This window comes from Dreissena polymorpha, chromosome 7 (genome assembly GCF_020536995.1).
Source record: "Dreissena polymorpha isolate Duluth1 chromosome 7, UMN_Dpol_1.0, whole genome shotgun sequence".
Taxonomy (NCBI): Eukaryota; Metazoa; Mollusca; class Bivalvia; order Myida; family Dreissenidae; genus Dreissena; species Dreissena polymorpha.
In genome coordinates, this window is record NC_068361.1 from 63638391 (window position 1) to 63654513 (window position 16123).

Here is a 16123-nt window from a genome sequence, read left to right on the forward strand (position 1 = left end):
TTTATGATGAAGACGACGTCATTTGATTTTCATTGTTGTGGTGACGTCGCGTTTTCGCGGAAAAGTGGAGGACGTTCGGTTAATATATTCTCATTTATAAACCTTAAATCGCGGGTACTTATTAATGAAATCGAGTAGAATCGAAATAATCGACGGGCAACCGTTGGTTATTTCGGTAATAACCAAACGGTATGTCGTTCCGATGCTTGTTTATCAAACCGATCGGCTACGCGCCCTCGTGGTTTTAATCTCCTACGCATCGGAACTCCATACCGTTGGTTATTACGGCAATAACCAACGGTTTCCCGTCTATTATTTCTAAATTCTACCACGGCACGTGACTGTTTTCTATATACAAAGAAGGAAATCTACCGTGGGTTATTACCCCGATATGCCAACGGTTGTTAGTATGACGTCACATTTGATTGTCCGCGCACTTTATGAATGAAGACGACGTCATTTGATTTTCATTGTTGTGGTGTGACGTCGCGTTTTCGCGGAAAAGTGGAGGACGTTCGGTTATATATAATTCTCTTTATAACCTTTAAATCGCGGGTAACTATTAATGAAATCGAGTAAGAAATGAAATAATCGACGGGCAACCGTTGGTTATTTCGGTAATAACCAACGGTATGTCGTTCCGATGCTTGTTATCAAACCGATCGGGCTACGCCCTCGTGGTTTAATTCCTACGCATCGGAACTCCATACCGTTGGTTATTACCGCAATAACCAACGGTTACCCGTCGATTATTTCTTAATTCTACCACAGTCGCACACGCATGCACATTAGAATGAGAAGGAGCTTACCGTGGTTTATTACCCCGATATACCAACGGTTGTTTAAAGTGACGTCACTTTCATTGTTCGCGCGCACTGTTTTGAATGAAAACGACGTCATTTGATTTTCATTGTTGTGGTGACGTCAGGATTTCGCCGAAAAGTGGAGGACGTTCGGTAAAAATAATTCTCATTTATAACCTTTAAATCGCGGATAACTTATTAATTAAATCGTCTTAGAATCGAAATAATCGACGGGAAACCGTTGGTTATTGCGGTAATAACCAACGGTATCGTTACGATGCTTGTCATCAAACCACGAGTGCTTTGCCCTCGTGGTTTAATTCCTACGCATCGGAACTCCATCACGTTGGTTAATACCGCAATAACGAATAGTTACCCGTCGATTATTTCTTAAGTAACCGTTGGAAAGGTATATATTCTTTAAAGCAAAAGGTAGCCTTTATACTTCTTCGTAGCTGACGGCAACATAGACGAGACGGAGTTCATCGCGCACTGGACGCTGCTGAAGCTCGGGGACCTCGAGCACGCGGTGACGCTCTTCCATCGGGCAGACACGGACAGGAACGGGGAGATCTCCAAGAACCCCGACTTTGCGAGGCTCTTCTATTACTTCGACAGAGACGGTGTGTAATATAATTCTCAATATAAATAATTGAGCTCCGCTCTGGGAAACCGGGGCTTAATGCATGTGCGTAGTGTCGTCCCTGATTAGCCTGTGCAATAAGCACATGCTATTCAGGGACGACACTTAACGCTTTTATGGATTTTTTTGTTTAAAGAAAGTCTCGTGTATACAAATATCCAGTTACGTTGGAAAGTGTCGTCCCTGATTAGCTGTGCGTACTGCTCTGGCTTGTCAGGACATGCCCGTTTTCCCAGTACGCGGCTCATATAATTATAATATTAATAATAATCAGGTCGATTGGTCATATGTCCGCACGAAACAGATACTAGTTCTGTATTCACATCTTCCATCTATTAGGTGTGTATAGTTTCCTTAACAAGAGTACATTTTTTATATTATCAATGGTGATTAATTACGCAAAATGCAAGAAACATGTCAATAGATGGCAGTGAACAAATGATACATCTACGCAATTAGTCCCATTCTAACTGTTTATATTTTATACTTAAAATTTTGTTCCGACCTTTACAGGTGACCATAAAATCGCAGAGTCGGAGTTCCTCGCGGTTTGGTACAGCTTGTCCACATAAACATATCGCGTATGTGTCACTGACAATAAAATAAATTACTGACGTATCCGCTTTGCGAGTGTTATCCGTGTTTTTTGTTCAGGTATTTGGCATGAATACTATAACGAAAGCATGCAGTTAGTCTATTCTTCGCAAAAATCAAATTTAGGCGGAAAGTGTCGTCTCAGATTAGCCCAACTACACTTGACGCACACGCAGTAACCCCCCTTTTCACAGAGCACGACTCATATACATGTCACGTTCTCAAGCGTTCGTGGTGTAAAGATCAGCACAAAGTTTGTAAGTTAGATAACAGCTATCATATTTGTATAAACAACATGTATCGGGTCTTGAATCAGAACATAATCTAGTTTTTGAACAAGGGCTGTTTGTAAAACATACATGCCCCCTATATTGTCTGTCAGTTGTAGTGGCAGCCATTGTTTGAATACGTTTTTGTCACTGTGACCTTGACCTTTGACCTAGTGACCTGAAAATCAACAGGGGTCATCTGCCAGTCATGAACAATGTACCTATGAAGTTCATGAACCTAGGCCTAATTATTCTTGAGTTATCATCCTGAAATAATTTTACTGTTTCGAGTCACTGTGACCTTGACCTTTGACCTAGTAACCTGAAAATTAATATGGGTCATCTGCCAGTCATTATCAATGTACCTCTGAAGTTTCATGATCCTCGGCCTAAGCTTTCTAGAGTTATCATCCTGAAACTATTTTACTGTTTCGAGTCACTGTGACCTTGACTTCTAACCTAGTGACCAGAAAATCAATAGGGATCATCTGCCGGTCATGATCAATGTTCCTATGAAATTTCATGATCCTAGGCGTAAGCATTCTTGAGTTTTCATCCGGAAACCATTTTACTGTTTCGAGTCACTGTGACCTTGACCTTTGACCTAGTGACCTGAAAATCAATAGGGGTCATCTGCCAGTCACGATCAATGTACCTATGAAGTTTCATGATCCTAGGCGTAAGCATTCTCGAGTTGTCATCCGAAACCATTTACTATTTCGAGTCACTGTGACCTTGACCTTTAACCTAGTGACCTGAAAATCAATAAGGTTATCTGCCAGTCATGATCAATGTACCTATGAAGATTCATGATCCTAGGCCTAAGCATTCTAGAGTTATCATCTGGAAACCATTTTACTGTTTCAAGTCACTGTGACCTTGACCTTTGACCTAGTGGCCAGAAAATCAATAGGGAACATCTGCCGGTCATGATCAATGTTCCTATGAAATTTCATGATCCTAGGCCTGAGCATTCTTGAGTTTTCATCCGGAAACCATTTTACTGTTTCGAGTCACTGTGACCTTGACCTTTGACCTAGTGACCTGAAAATCAATAGGGGTCATCTGCCAGTCATGGTCAATGTACCTATGAAGTTTCATTATCCTAGGCGAAAGCATTCCTGAGTTATCATCCGGAAACCATTTTACTATTTTGAGTCACTGTGACCTTGACCTTTGACCTAGTGACCTGAAAATCAATAGGGGTCATCTGCCAGTCATGATCAATGTACCTCTGAAGTTTCATGATCCTAGGCCTAAGCATTCTTGAGTTATCATACAGAAACCATTTACTATATTGAGTCATTGTGACCTTTACCTTTAACCTAGTGACCTGAAAGTCAATAGGGGTCATCTGCCAGTCATGATCAATGTACCTATGAAGTTTCATGATCCTAGGCCTAAGCGTTTTTGAGTTATCATCCGGAAACCATCTGGTGAACGGACCGACCGACGACCGACGGTCATGTTCAAAACAATATACCCCCCTCTTCTTCAAAGGGGGCATAAAAATAATGCAACAAGTATTCCTTTGCTGAACACGTGTTTTATTTCTCATACATGAGACGTGACAATGCTTTCTACGGACAAAAACGGAATCGGTACTGTCGGACCTTACTTGTAAAGAGCATACTATGAAAACGGTAGGTCTTTGCTGGGAATTAATTATTTCTTCTTATGTTGGTGTATGAAATTATATGTTATTATGTTTATGTTATTATAGTGAAACGTCTATTGATCACAGTACTCAAATATTTTCAATATCAAATTCTGAAGTGTGATTTATTTACATCGAACAGCAAAGTAAACCATGTGATGGGTCGGTTAAGAGACTACTATGGAAACTAGTGGTTGAAGAATAGCTGGTGAGGCGTTTGAATGCATTTGAACCGCGCTCTATAAAAATGGGACTTAATCATGTTCGTAGTGTCGCCCCAGTTAAGCCTGTGCAGCCAGCCAAGGCTAATCAGTGATGGCGCTTATAAAAGACTTATTTTAAAAGAAAATTCCATGAATGCAAACAGTGACGTTCCTAATAAGCCTTCGCAGACAACACAGCAAAATCTGGGACAACACCTAACGCACACGCATTCAGCCCCGCTGTATCAAGCAGGCTTATGTAAAGAAAACTTTTAGGTTCAGGAATATATCCATTGTTGTTATAATAATGTATGATCGAAGAAACTGCGGTCATGTTTACAGATCAGTTATATTTATAAACAATCAGTACAAAAAGGAAAAGTAAATAAAAAGCAATACAAAATTAAAATGAACTGAACTGATATTTTATGTTGAATACAACTACATGTACATACAGTATAAATTCAATAGTTGTACAAGTTTATAAATTCGCAACATCGAAAAGCTACATTTGAATAAAATCAACAGAAATCAGGTAAAAATCTATATGAGTAAACGATGCATACAACCCTATACAATCCTTAGAAACGGAAGCGCTAACATGGTAAAACTTCACGTCGACACATAAACTAAAGGGTTCGTAAAATTACTATGTTTTTGAAACTTGATAATGACTCGTTCTCTGTTATAACTGTTGATATGTACCTAAACAAAGATTACGTTAACAATGATAGCGAAAATCACTGAATCATCTGAGTACCTTTATATAAAATTGGGATATTAAAATTAATTAAAGGATGCTTGAAATGGAGATAAATATTTCCATACAAATGAATATTTCCCACAAATTAAGTTGTGTTGGGTCAAACAATTTTGCCTTTTTTCGCCAATCAAGTAAAATTTCCCATCACAACCAATAATATGAGCAAAGAAAAAAATCCTGAAGTTCTGACTGTGCAGGTTTCTTAACCCTTTGCATGCTGGGAAATTTGTCGTCTGCTAAAATGTTGTCTGCTGAATTTCTAAAATTAGCATTTTCTTCCATTTTTTCAAAGAATACTATCACAATAGCAAACAGTTTGGATCCTGATGAGACGCCACGTTCTGTGCCGTTTTGCCAATCAAGTAAAATTTCATATCACAACCAAATAATATGAGCAAAGAAAAAAATCCTGAAGTTTTGACTGTGCAGGTTTCTTAACCCTTTGCATGTTGGGAAATTTGTCGTCTGCTAAAATGCTGTCTGCTGAATTTCTAAAATTAGCATTTTCTTCCATTTTTTTCAAAGAATACTATCAGAATAGCAAACAGTTTGGATCCTGATGAGACGCCACGTTTTGTGCCGTCTCATCTGGATCCAAACTGTTTGCAAAAGCCTTTAAAATTTGGTTCCAGCGCTGGAAGGGTTAAGGAAAAATATGTTATTGATGGAAAAAAAGTTGTTTGGCACAATAATTCTCCTTGAGGCATTTTATCTCAGAAAAATACTTCAAAGTATGGCAAACAGTGAACTTGAATATACAACACTTTAAAAAACACACAGTTTAGTTTGTTCTTGCGGTTCTTTTCTTAAATAATATTGAGAAATAAATCACAACGCAACTGTCATGAGGAGATTCGGTTACAAATTGTTATAACTTAATAAGGGCAAGGTTCAAAGTTTGACGATTTAATAATTTTCCAAATTGTTGTTCACTTTTCTTTTTACACAAACTAGCAAAATATATAAACATATGTGAACAAGCACCTTTAATATTAATTAATGATTATTATGCATGTGAGGAATTCCAATCAAATTTGAATTATGCTACATGATAATTAACAGGTATAGAATGTATATACCGATGAGCACATTTTATATTAAAATCTTACAAAATGGACGAATTTGCATAACAAATTATACATGATCTGTTAAACATTGTGTCAATTACAACCTGGTGTCTAACATTATGCTGATTAGATTTTAAAGATGCAAAATTCTCAAACTGATCATTAAATTGAACCAAGGTAAAAAAACAAAGTACATACATTTTACTGGCCTTGAATATGTTAACATCAAAACGACTACATGCAAAAGACATCTGGAGAACTTTTTTGATCATATAATAATATAAAACAAAGGCTGGACTTGCAATATAATCCTTTTAAAAATGTGTTCAAACTAAACGTGCAACATAGAAAGGATAGAAAATAACATAAACATGCAGAAGAAAATTAAAAAAAATCACAAGATGTTTGCAAAAAAATCTTTCAGCTGAAATAATTGCTTCATAAAAATGTAATACATATGAAATATACATATATATTTTATATACATGAACAAGCTTATGTTCTACAAACTTACAGCATTATCTAAAATTTTGCTAAACTGCAATACAATCTAACACAGAATGGTCGAGTAACACAAATATTGATATAAACTCAACACAAGAGATAAGAAACATGCCACAACAATTTGTTACATAAGGACGACAACTGAAACATATTTTGGCACTAAACTATCCTGACACATCGAAGGTCTGTACAATGCAAGTAGTCCTACAATTTAATATCAAAAGATTAAATACGTAAGTATGCCCATATCTTATAGACAAAACAAGATGTGATGACATATTAATGGTTAATCTTATACCATATTCTTTGATTTCATGTGAAACTTTTAGAAATCCATATAATCCAGAATAACAAATTGTCTTTATTGAAATAAAAGTGTTAACACCAAAATGGTGTCACCTATTCTGTAGTTGCAAATAAAGAAAACTATTCAGGAATTATAGCAAAACATTAAAATAAAACGTATTAAAGACCAAGTTAAGATGCTTAAGGACTATTAACTTGTTGTATAAACTTCTGTGCTACATACACTTGTACACCCTGTCGCTTTAAGAAACGATTGTCAGGTTTGAACAAAGACAGAACCATTGTACACATTAAATGAAATCGTTTGCTAATTAAACCTTAATATTACACATAAATTTACATGCTACCTTCTTATAAACTGTGACCCATTTCGCTCATGCCATATGACCTTTATCAGAGCTTCCCACTGCTCAGAAAATAGTGTAGACAAATAGTATTTTCTTAACCTTAAAGTGATTATTTGTGGCCATGGGCTCATTAGAGAATAGGAGAGTAAGCACTGCTTTTTAATCAACAGTGTTACAGTAATAATCAGTCACTGATTTGAACAGTAGATGGGCAATTGTTTATGGATTTGTAACTATGGATATACCTAGTTTTTTGTGCTGATGGTAGTAAACGTGCTGCACACAAAAATGATCAACCAAGTGCTTGGTAATGCTAGGTAGAATACATAACGAGGTGGATTGTCTTTATTATTCTAGTTAAATTATCCACTTTAATGATACCCTTAAATCATTTAAAAAACAGAATTGGCAAGCTAAGCTTCACAAAACATAAGCATAAGAATGAATGTAAACATGCAGAGTAACAAAACAATATTTGTGTGGCCAGCCATGATAAGGTGGGTAAATATTAACAATTAAATGCTATAAAAACATCTTAAACTGAAGCCAAAAGCAGATTAAGATAAATATATAGCCCATAAAGCAAACAGTAAAGCTCTTGCATGATGTCTTTGGTTTAAAGCAAAGACATTAAATGAAGAACACAAGCCATAGATTATGTTAAAGAACAAAATATCAAATAAGATCATTTTTATCTACGATTTTGGAGTAATCAGTATTTTGACAGGAAAATATCTAAATGCATACTCTTTATACATTGCCAGATATATTATGATTTTAATAAGATTGTATATTCTTTGTCATAGAATCAAATCATGAATAACAATAATAACAATAATATGTTCCAAGCAAAGTGTCATAACTGTCAAACATATGAATTGCTGACTTCTTTTCTCATCATAATCAAATAGGTACATAATTATGTAATTTATTCTTGCAAAAATATTTCTACTGATCGTAACATGAAATGCAGTAAAATCCAAATGAACAGCATACTGGTTTGTTACCATGACACATGATATCTTAAACAGTAAAAACTTCCAAACATAAAGAATACAGGCACAAACAGCAATTATGCATGCAAAACATTTGCAAACATCAAAATCACTGTTTGTACAGATCTAACCTTATAACCATATTATTCCAATCAAAGGACTACATCATAATAATAAGTTGCATAGGTCAGTAAGGTTTAGAAATACAACAGTTCCTAAAAAAAAACAAGACAAATACGTGAACTTTCTACTTGTTTAAATCCTAATATTTAATAACAACAATGACAACAGTATGCCGTACATTCAAGCAGACATGTCATATTGTTGCACTAACATTTCTACATTCATGACAAGAGTAGCTCCGTCAACAAACACATTTCTGTTTTTTCAGGATATTATATTTGATGAAACAAATGCCTTTTGAGGGACACTTATATAGAGTTCAAGGTTTGGGTAGTTCGTTGTTCTCTAAGGTCAAGTTTGCGCCAACCCCAAGGTCATGGTGGTCATATCACCAAGGTAATAGTTCTGGTGTTCCATAACCTTGGTTACTGTGCAGTGGGTGTCTCTATGTCGATGTTCTTGAAGCAGCCGGTGGGCAGCGAGTCCATGATGTCCTTGACATTCTGAACGTCCTTCTCCAGCTCTGACAAGTCCTGGCTGTACTCCTGCACCCACACCTTCAACTGCGGCAAAGGAAGATAACCATGTGTTATTGAATTTGTTTTAATAAAAATGTTAAATATGTATGCAATACCTTCATCTGCGGGAAAGGCAGAAACACACATGTGTGAATCATGCTCTGTGAAAATGGGTTTCATGCATGTGCGTAAAGTGTCATCCCAGATTAGCCTGTGAAGTTCACACAGGCTAACCAGAGAGATTTTCCACTTTCATTATATTTTTGGTTTAAAGGGAGTCTGTTCTTCGCGAAAATACAGTTAAAGCAAAAAGTGTCGTCTCTGATAAACCTATGTGGACTGCTAATTTGAAATCAATCTGGATAAAAAAAAAGTTTAAAAGTTAAAAACCAGTAACACAAAACTTCATCTGTGGAATGGTTCATTATTGGGTGTTATCAATTAAAGAGAATTAAAATTCTGAAATTGTTGTTACACATTTGCATCCGTGTTTGACCAGCAGAAGATCATCTTCTGAGCAATCTTTCAGTCAGTACATCACAGCCTTGCATCAGCAGTATTATACAGGGATCCCTGGCTGTAGTAACTAAACATTGATATTTAATTGAGCATCGCTTTGGGATTAATGCATGTACATAAAGTGTCATCCCAATTAGCCAGTGCAGTCCTCAGGCCAATCTGAAACAACTCTTTCTGCTTTTATGGATTTTTTTGTTTGAATGAAGTTTCTTCGAAACAAAAAATCCAGTGTAGGAATTGTTTGTCCCTGATTAGCCAGCACAGACTATGGGGCGACACTTAACGCACATGCATTAAGTCTGGTTTTTCCAGAGAGCGTCTCAATTGTAGTTGCCAGCATACCTGGTTATTGGCTGTGGTGAGTTTGGCAAACTGTGCCTCCAGGTCTGCATTCTGGAGCACTGCCTCTGCAGCGGCCAGCTCAGTCTCCAGGCGATCAAGTTCTGCAGTGTCAAGGTCACGCAGCGTAGCTAAATACAAGGCAGTGAAAAGTTACCAAGGAAACCAACATCTTGGACCATATATAAAAATTCATTCTAAGTTAAGCATACACTGCTGAGAGTATAGATGGCAGATAAGAATATGACATTTTAAAATTGATTAATACGTTGAATGGAAGACTCCATAAATGGGGCTAGACAAATCTAATACTAGGCCTAATGAAAATTCTGAAATTATAATATTCTAATAGCTAAAATGTAGAATAAACCAGCTCCAATAATATCAATTGGTATTTATAGCAGTTTGATTATGACAGCATGTGTAGTCTCTTTGTAAGATTTAGTATTTGTTCTCCAATATAAATAAATCTATGCTGTATGAAATCTATGAATGGATTGCTGAATATTGACTACAAGGTACCATGTTGATATAGCCAACGTGTAACAAAGACTTCTGTGGCTGTATGTGGAAACAACTGGTATAAATGGACACTGGGTTATCAACTGGGAGAAAGGGACCCTTCAGCTGGGAATTTCACATAAGAAGTAGCATAAAAAAACAGGACTTAGACAACACTTACAAAGTATCTGGCTGATGTTTTCCACCTTGGCTAAAGCGTCTGCCACTCTGTCTGCAGCTTCCTTAGCAGACTGCTTGGCGGCACCTGCCTTCTGTAAGGCCTGAAACAGACAACATGGGAGGGGCATGAAAGAAGTCAACCACTCCGGTGTGTGCGTATTTCAAAGCTAATTAGGTCTTTTCTGCGCCTTAGGCTCCATCATGTGTGGCCCTGGGGGTCTGCCCCAGCACTCCTACCTAATTAGCTTACACGTTTCATGAAAGTTGGGATGGATTTTGATTTATAGCTGAAATATCCAGCTATTTCTAGTTTTTACTGAAAAATGTTCAAATTTTGTAAGGTCTTGTAGTGTGGGTGGAAGTATGAGTAGGTGAAGGAACCCCACCTGTCCTGTATGGTGACCAGCACCTACTCACAAGCACTGGGAGCAGGGATTGAACCCAGGTCACACAGCTGTAAAGGACATGTACCAACCACTGCTTTTATCAAAATACCAAGATTGCCCAGTCACATAAAAGACTGGCTTTTATAATACCTGTAACTCAATTACAATCCATTTTGCGAGGTCCATATAATTTCAATTTCTCTGGTTCATGAAAATGATATTAATTTTAGCTAGTTTAGTTTGATATGATTTGGATTGTTTCTGTTTGCGAATATTGCTGACAATACATGGATCACTTATATGAAATAAGAAATGAAGCTACTTTTACCCTTTCCCCCATAAGAAGCGAAGTGAAAATGACTTTTGCAACCAGCATAAAACCAGAACAGCCTGCGAGTAACTCGCAGTCTGTTCAGGTCTTATGCTGTTTGCTGCTCATCAGTTTGGTCCCTGTCAGTATTTAAGGCCATACACACATTATTGGCTTAGTCCCTGTCAGTATTAACGGCTATATATTCATTTTCGCTTTTGTCCCTGTCAGTAACAAGTCCATTATCTTCCACACAAATATTATCAGTCTGGTCCCCTGCTATACATACGTTATCAGTCTGGTCCCTGTCTATACATACATTATCACTCTGGTCCCCTGCTATACATACATTATCACTCTGGTCCCCTGCTTAAAATACATTATAAGTCTGGTCCCCTGTCTATACAAACATTATCTCTCTGGTCCCCTGCTGTACATACATTATCACTCTGTTCCCCTGCTTAAAATACATTATAAGCCTGGTCTCCTGTCTATACATACATTATCACTCTTGTCCCCTGCTGTACATACATTATCAGTCTGGTCCTCTGGTCATCTGCTATACATACATTATCACAATGATACCTGCCTATGCATACATTATCACAATGGCCCCTGTCTACACATACATTATCACAATCGTCCCTGTCTACACATACATTATCACAATGGTCCCTGTCTATACATACATAATCACAATGGTCCCTGTCTATACATACATTATCAGTCTGGTCCCCTGCTTTACATACATTATCTTTCTGGTCCCCTACTTTACATACATTATCTTTCTGGTCCCCTGCTATACATACATTATCAGTCTGGTCCCCTGCTATACATACATTATCAGTCTGGTCCCCTGCTTTACATACATTATCTTTCTGGTCCCCTGCTATACATACATTATCAGTATGGTCCCCTGCTATCATGCTATACATACATTATCAGTCTGGTGCCCTGCTATGAATAAATTATCAGTCTGGTGCCTTGCTATACATACATTATAAGTCTGGTCCCCTGCTAAACATACATTATCAGTCTGGTGCCCTGCTATACATACATTATCAGTCTGTTCCCCTGCTATACATACATTATCAGTCTGGTCCCCTGCTATACATACATTATCTGTCTGGTCCCCTGCTATACATACACTATCAGTCTGGTGCCCTGCTATACATACATTATCTGTCTGGTCCCTGTCGGTATCAGCCTTCAGTTTGAGGTTGTCCACCTGCTCCTTGGAGTCTGACACGTCTTTGTCCAGCTGGTCTGCATCATCCAGCAGCTTCTCAGCCTTCTGCTTGGTTTGGCCTGCATCTTGACGGATACGACTCGCCTCCTGGGATACCAATATACACACAATAATTGTTCAAAATTGTTAAAATTGGAAAAGATAGCATTTAGTTGGGTATGGGATCTTGCCTCCTGGGGAAGCAATATATACTTGTTTTTGTTAAAATTGGATGGGATGTTGGCGTTCTTATGTTAATTGATGTAGCCTGACAAGGACTTAGCTGACAAAATACCAGTGTAAGAGGGACAGGTCATGCTAGCATGTTGATGGATACGACACTCCTCATGGGATACCAATTTATGTGATCCGAGAGCTAATCATGTAATGTATACAGTTGGTGGTCTGTTAAAAACAGGCGGACAGGAACAATATTTGCTTCTCCTGATATAGTTTCTGGACCTTTGTTGTTTGCTATATTAATGTCACAAGCCTCCATCTGGGAAAACTGGGCTTAACCCTTTGCATGCTGGGAAATTTGTCGTCTGCTAAAATGTCGTCTGCAGAATTTATAAAATTAGCATTTTCTTCGATTTTTTTCAAAGAATACTATCAGAATAGCAAACAGTTTGGATCCTGATGAGACGCCACGTTCTGTGGCGTCTCATCTGGATCCAAACTGTTTGCAAAGGCCTTCAAAATTCGGTTCCCGCACTGAAAGGGTTAATACACATTTGTAAAAAGTTGCAATCTGCAAACCTTTTTATGTGGGTATTCTGTATCTGTGCATTCATAATATGGACAGAGTTTATACTGAGTATGATAAGGCAGTTCAATAAAGTTATAAGCGACTGCCATTAATATGTATGGCTCCTAAGTCATGGTTCCATACCAACTAGGGATATTATTATTTCTGACTTTTTCTATCAATTTTCTCTTTTTTTTAAATTGTATTTGATGAACTTAATGAATCTGTTAAAGTGGATTAATGCAAAATAATAAATAATTAAAAACACAGTAGGAATCCAGTTTCCTCTGTCCCTTGGAAGTGAAAGAGCAGGGTAAACATGTTTCTGCCTTAAGCCACCTCCATTACCAAGTAAGAGAGTGCAATACATTCCATAGGAACAAGTAACATAATAATAACATACGGGTAACTTCACCAACAACTTAGAACACAACACTTACATCAGAGGCCCCTTGAGCCATTTTCTCAGCCTCCTGGGCGATACGTAGGGCCTCTGCCGCGTCACTTCCTGCCCCACTGAGTGCATCCCTGGCCTCCTGGGTTCTAGCCTCGGCCTCCCTGATGTTTGCCTCAATCTCTGGAACCTTCTCAAGGGCATCCTCTGCCTTGCCTCGACTGTCCTGAACAACCTGGTTGAAACCTAGGGAAAAGATATTTATATAACAAGGATCATGCTTACAAACAAATTTACAATGATTTGTGTGCTTTTTTTACCGTTTGATTTTCACAAATAGAACTCGATATAAAAATATAACAAGCGATGTGTTTGTGAAACACTATGTCCCCATATATTTGACCTTTGACCTTGATGGATGACCTTGACCTTTCACCACTCAAAATGTGCAGCTCCATGAGATACACATGCATGCCAAATATCAAGTTGCTACACTCTTCAATATTGCAAAAGTGTACATTAAATGAGCAATTTTGACCCATATATTTGACCTTTGACCTTGAAGGATGACCTTGACCTTGACTTTTGACCACTCAAAATGTGCAGCTCCATGAGATACACATGCATGCCAAATATGAAGTTGCTATCTTCAATATTGCAAAAGTTATGGCAAATGTTAAATTTTGGGCAAACAAACACACAAACCAACCAACAGACAGAGCAAAAATGATATGGGGGACATAAAAATTACTATTTTTAACTTTAAGCTAACTGAATCTTTAACTGGACGTCATGTTTAATCCATTTCAGGAGGCAGACAGCTTCCCTGGACTATACATAACCCAAGTCTCCTAGCAATTTAACATTGTTACAGAGTTATTATTGTAAAAATGATTTCCCTACATGGTTGACCTGCACAAAGCAAGAAACGAATTTGTTTGCTTTTATATTTATTTTTCACAAACTGATATCAGGATGATAATAATAAAGCCGTATCCGGAATGAAATGGGTTAAACTTGAAAAAACTACCCAGAGATATATTTTAATTATGAATAGAAGTAACTGAAGCTTGTAAAAGATACTTCATTTTATGGATACCCAATAACTATATTTTATATACCTAGCAGAGTCTGGAGAGTTTCGTTGGCCTCGCGTAGAGTCTCCTCTCCTGTTTCCACGGCTTTCAGAGCCTTGGCCCGAGCAGCATCAACCTCGGAAAGCAACAGATCGGCACGCTGAGGATAGGAAAGAAAAGACAATTGTTTGTTGGCTGAAATGACAGTAAAATTTCTTGGGCATATCTTGACAATTGAGAAGAATGTTTTCCAATATATTTCTGATATGGTACAGAAAATTCATACAAAGCAAAATGAATCCACAAGATGAAAGAATGCTGTTTTTATTTCAAATCTGTACCGTAAAATTGTGTCAATATTTGTGTAAGTTTAGAAATCTAAAAACAAATATTTAAATGCCCATCAATAAAAATGTTCATTAGCAGAAAATAATATTTTCCTGATATTAAAGGGCTTTGACTTTCTGCCTTATAAGCCTCTGACTGCAAATCTAGCATTTATCTATGCAGTAAGTTGGGGATTTATCCCTTTAACCACTGTCCCTAACAGTCTTGCAGTAAAACTTTTTCAATGGTGCTCAACTGATGGTGGATAATTCCACTGTACCTAAGTAAAATACCATGACATGCTTAAACACCTTTTATTAGGCAATGCCACTGTCCCTAAGTGCAATAGTGACAAAATGCCTCCTCACCTGCTGATGGGCAATTCCACTGTCCATAAGTGCAATACCATTGCATGCTTCCTCACCTGTTATTGGGTAATTCTACTATCTGCGAGTGCAATATAGCGACATGGTTCCTCACATGTTGGTGAGTAATTCCACTGTCCTAAGAAGCAATACCGTGACATGCATCCTCACCTGTTTCTGGGTAATTCCACTGTTCCTAAAAGCAATACCATGACATGCTTCCTCACCTGTTGTTTGGCGATCCCACTGTTGGGAGTGCAATACGGGAGATGCTTCCTCACTTGTTGGTGGGTATTTTAACTTTCCCTTAGTGCTAAACCCGACACGTTCCTTACCTGTTGGTGTGTAATTCCACTGTCCAGAAGCTTCTGCACCTCCTCTCGTTGAGTGGCAGCCTCTTCGAACAGGTTCTGGTTCTCAGCCATTAGATCGGAAGCAGCTTTCTTGATACGGGCAGCCTGCAGACCAACCATAAACAATGTGGAGTTACATAACATACATGAATAAATAATAGCAAGCTAAGTAATTTGGAAGAGCACAAATCTGACATTCACGAGTTTATTACCAGGAATAAGTATGCCCATTCACCACTGACAAAAAGCAAAGTAGGCAAAGATTGCTCAGGACCCGAGTGACGTCAACTGACAGACATAAACATTTGTAAGGTCTACTGACTTATGTTTAGACCAAAACAATACGTACTCATGACAGCCAAAGGAAGAAAAGATATGAAATATTATGTTTGAGGTTAACATGATGTGTAACGTGTCATCCCAGATTAGTCTCGGTAGTCAACATAGGCTTATATGGGAAGACATATTCTGCTTTTATGTCATTATTTGTTTAAAAGAAGTCTCTTCTCAGAGAATGTCCAGTTTAAGCAAACACAGTTGTCCCTGATTAGCCTGTGCGGACCACATGGGCTAATCTGGGAGGACACTTTATGCACATGCATTAA

The 16123-nt window shown here is 37.7% G+C and overlaps 2 protein-coding genes across 2 annotated transcripts in view; one reads left to right on the forward strand and one right to left on the reverse strand.

The window, feature by feature from the left end:
- Window positions 1–2071, forward strand: part of LOC127839775 (uncharacterized) — a 4660-nt gene extending 2589 nt beyond the window's left edge. The window contains exons 2-3 of the mRNA XM_052368162.1: window positions 1240–1426; window positions 1960–2071. Coding sequence (XP_052224122.1) covers window positions 1240–1426; window positions 1960–2018 — 246 coding nt within the window. The 3' untranslated portion in view covers window positions 2019–2071. The remainder of the gene's footprint in view (window positions 1–1239; window positions 1427–1959) is intronic.
- Window positions 2072–8410: 6339 nt separating this feature from the next.
- The window catches only part of LOC127837894 (laminin subunit gamma-1-like), a 59129-nt gene continuing 51416 nt past the window's right edge, over window positions 8411–16123 (reverse strand). The window contains exons 24-30 of the mRNA XM_052365342.1: window positions 15501–15623; window positions 14519–14633; window positions 13444–13643; window positions 12205–12363; window positions 10333–10432; window positions 9654–9781; window positions 8411–8837 (exon numbers count right to left, since the gene is read on the reverse strand). Of these exons, the coding sequence (XP_052221302.1) occupies window positions 8700–8837; window positions 9654–9781; window positions 10333–10432; window positions 12205–12363; window positions 13444–13643; window positions 14519–14633; window positions 15501–15623 (963 nt within the window). The 3' untranslated portion in view covers window positions 8411–8699. The remainder of the gene's footprint in view (window positions 8838–9653; window positions 9782–10332; window positions 10433–12204; window positions 12364–13443; window positions 13644–14518; window positions 14634–15500; window positions 15624–16123) is intronic.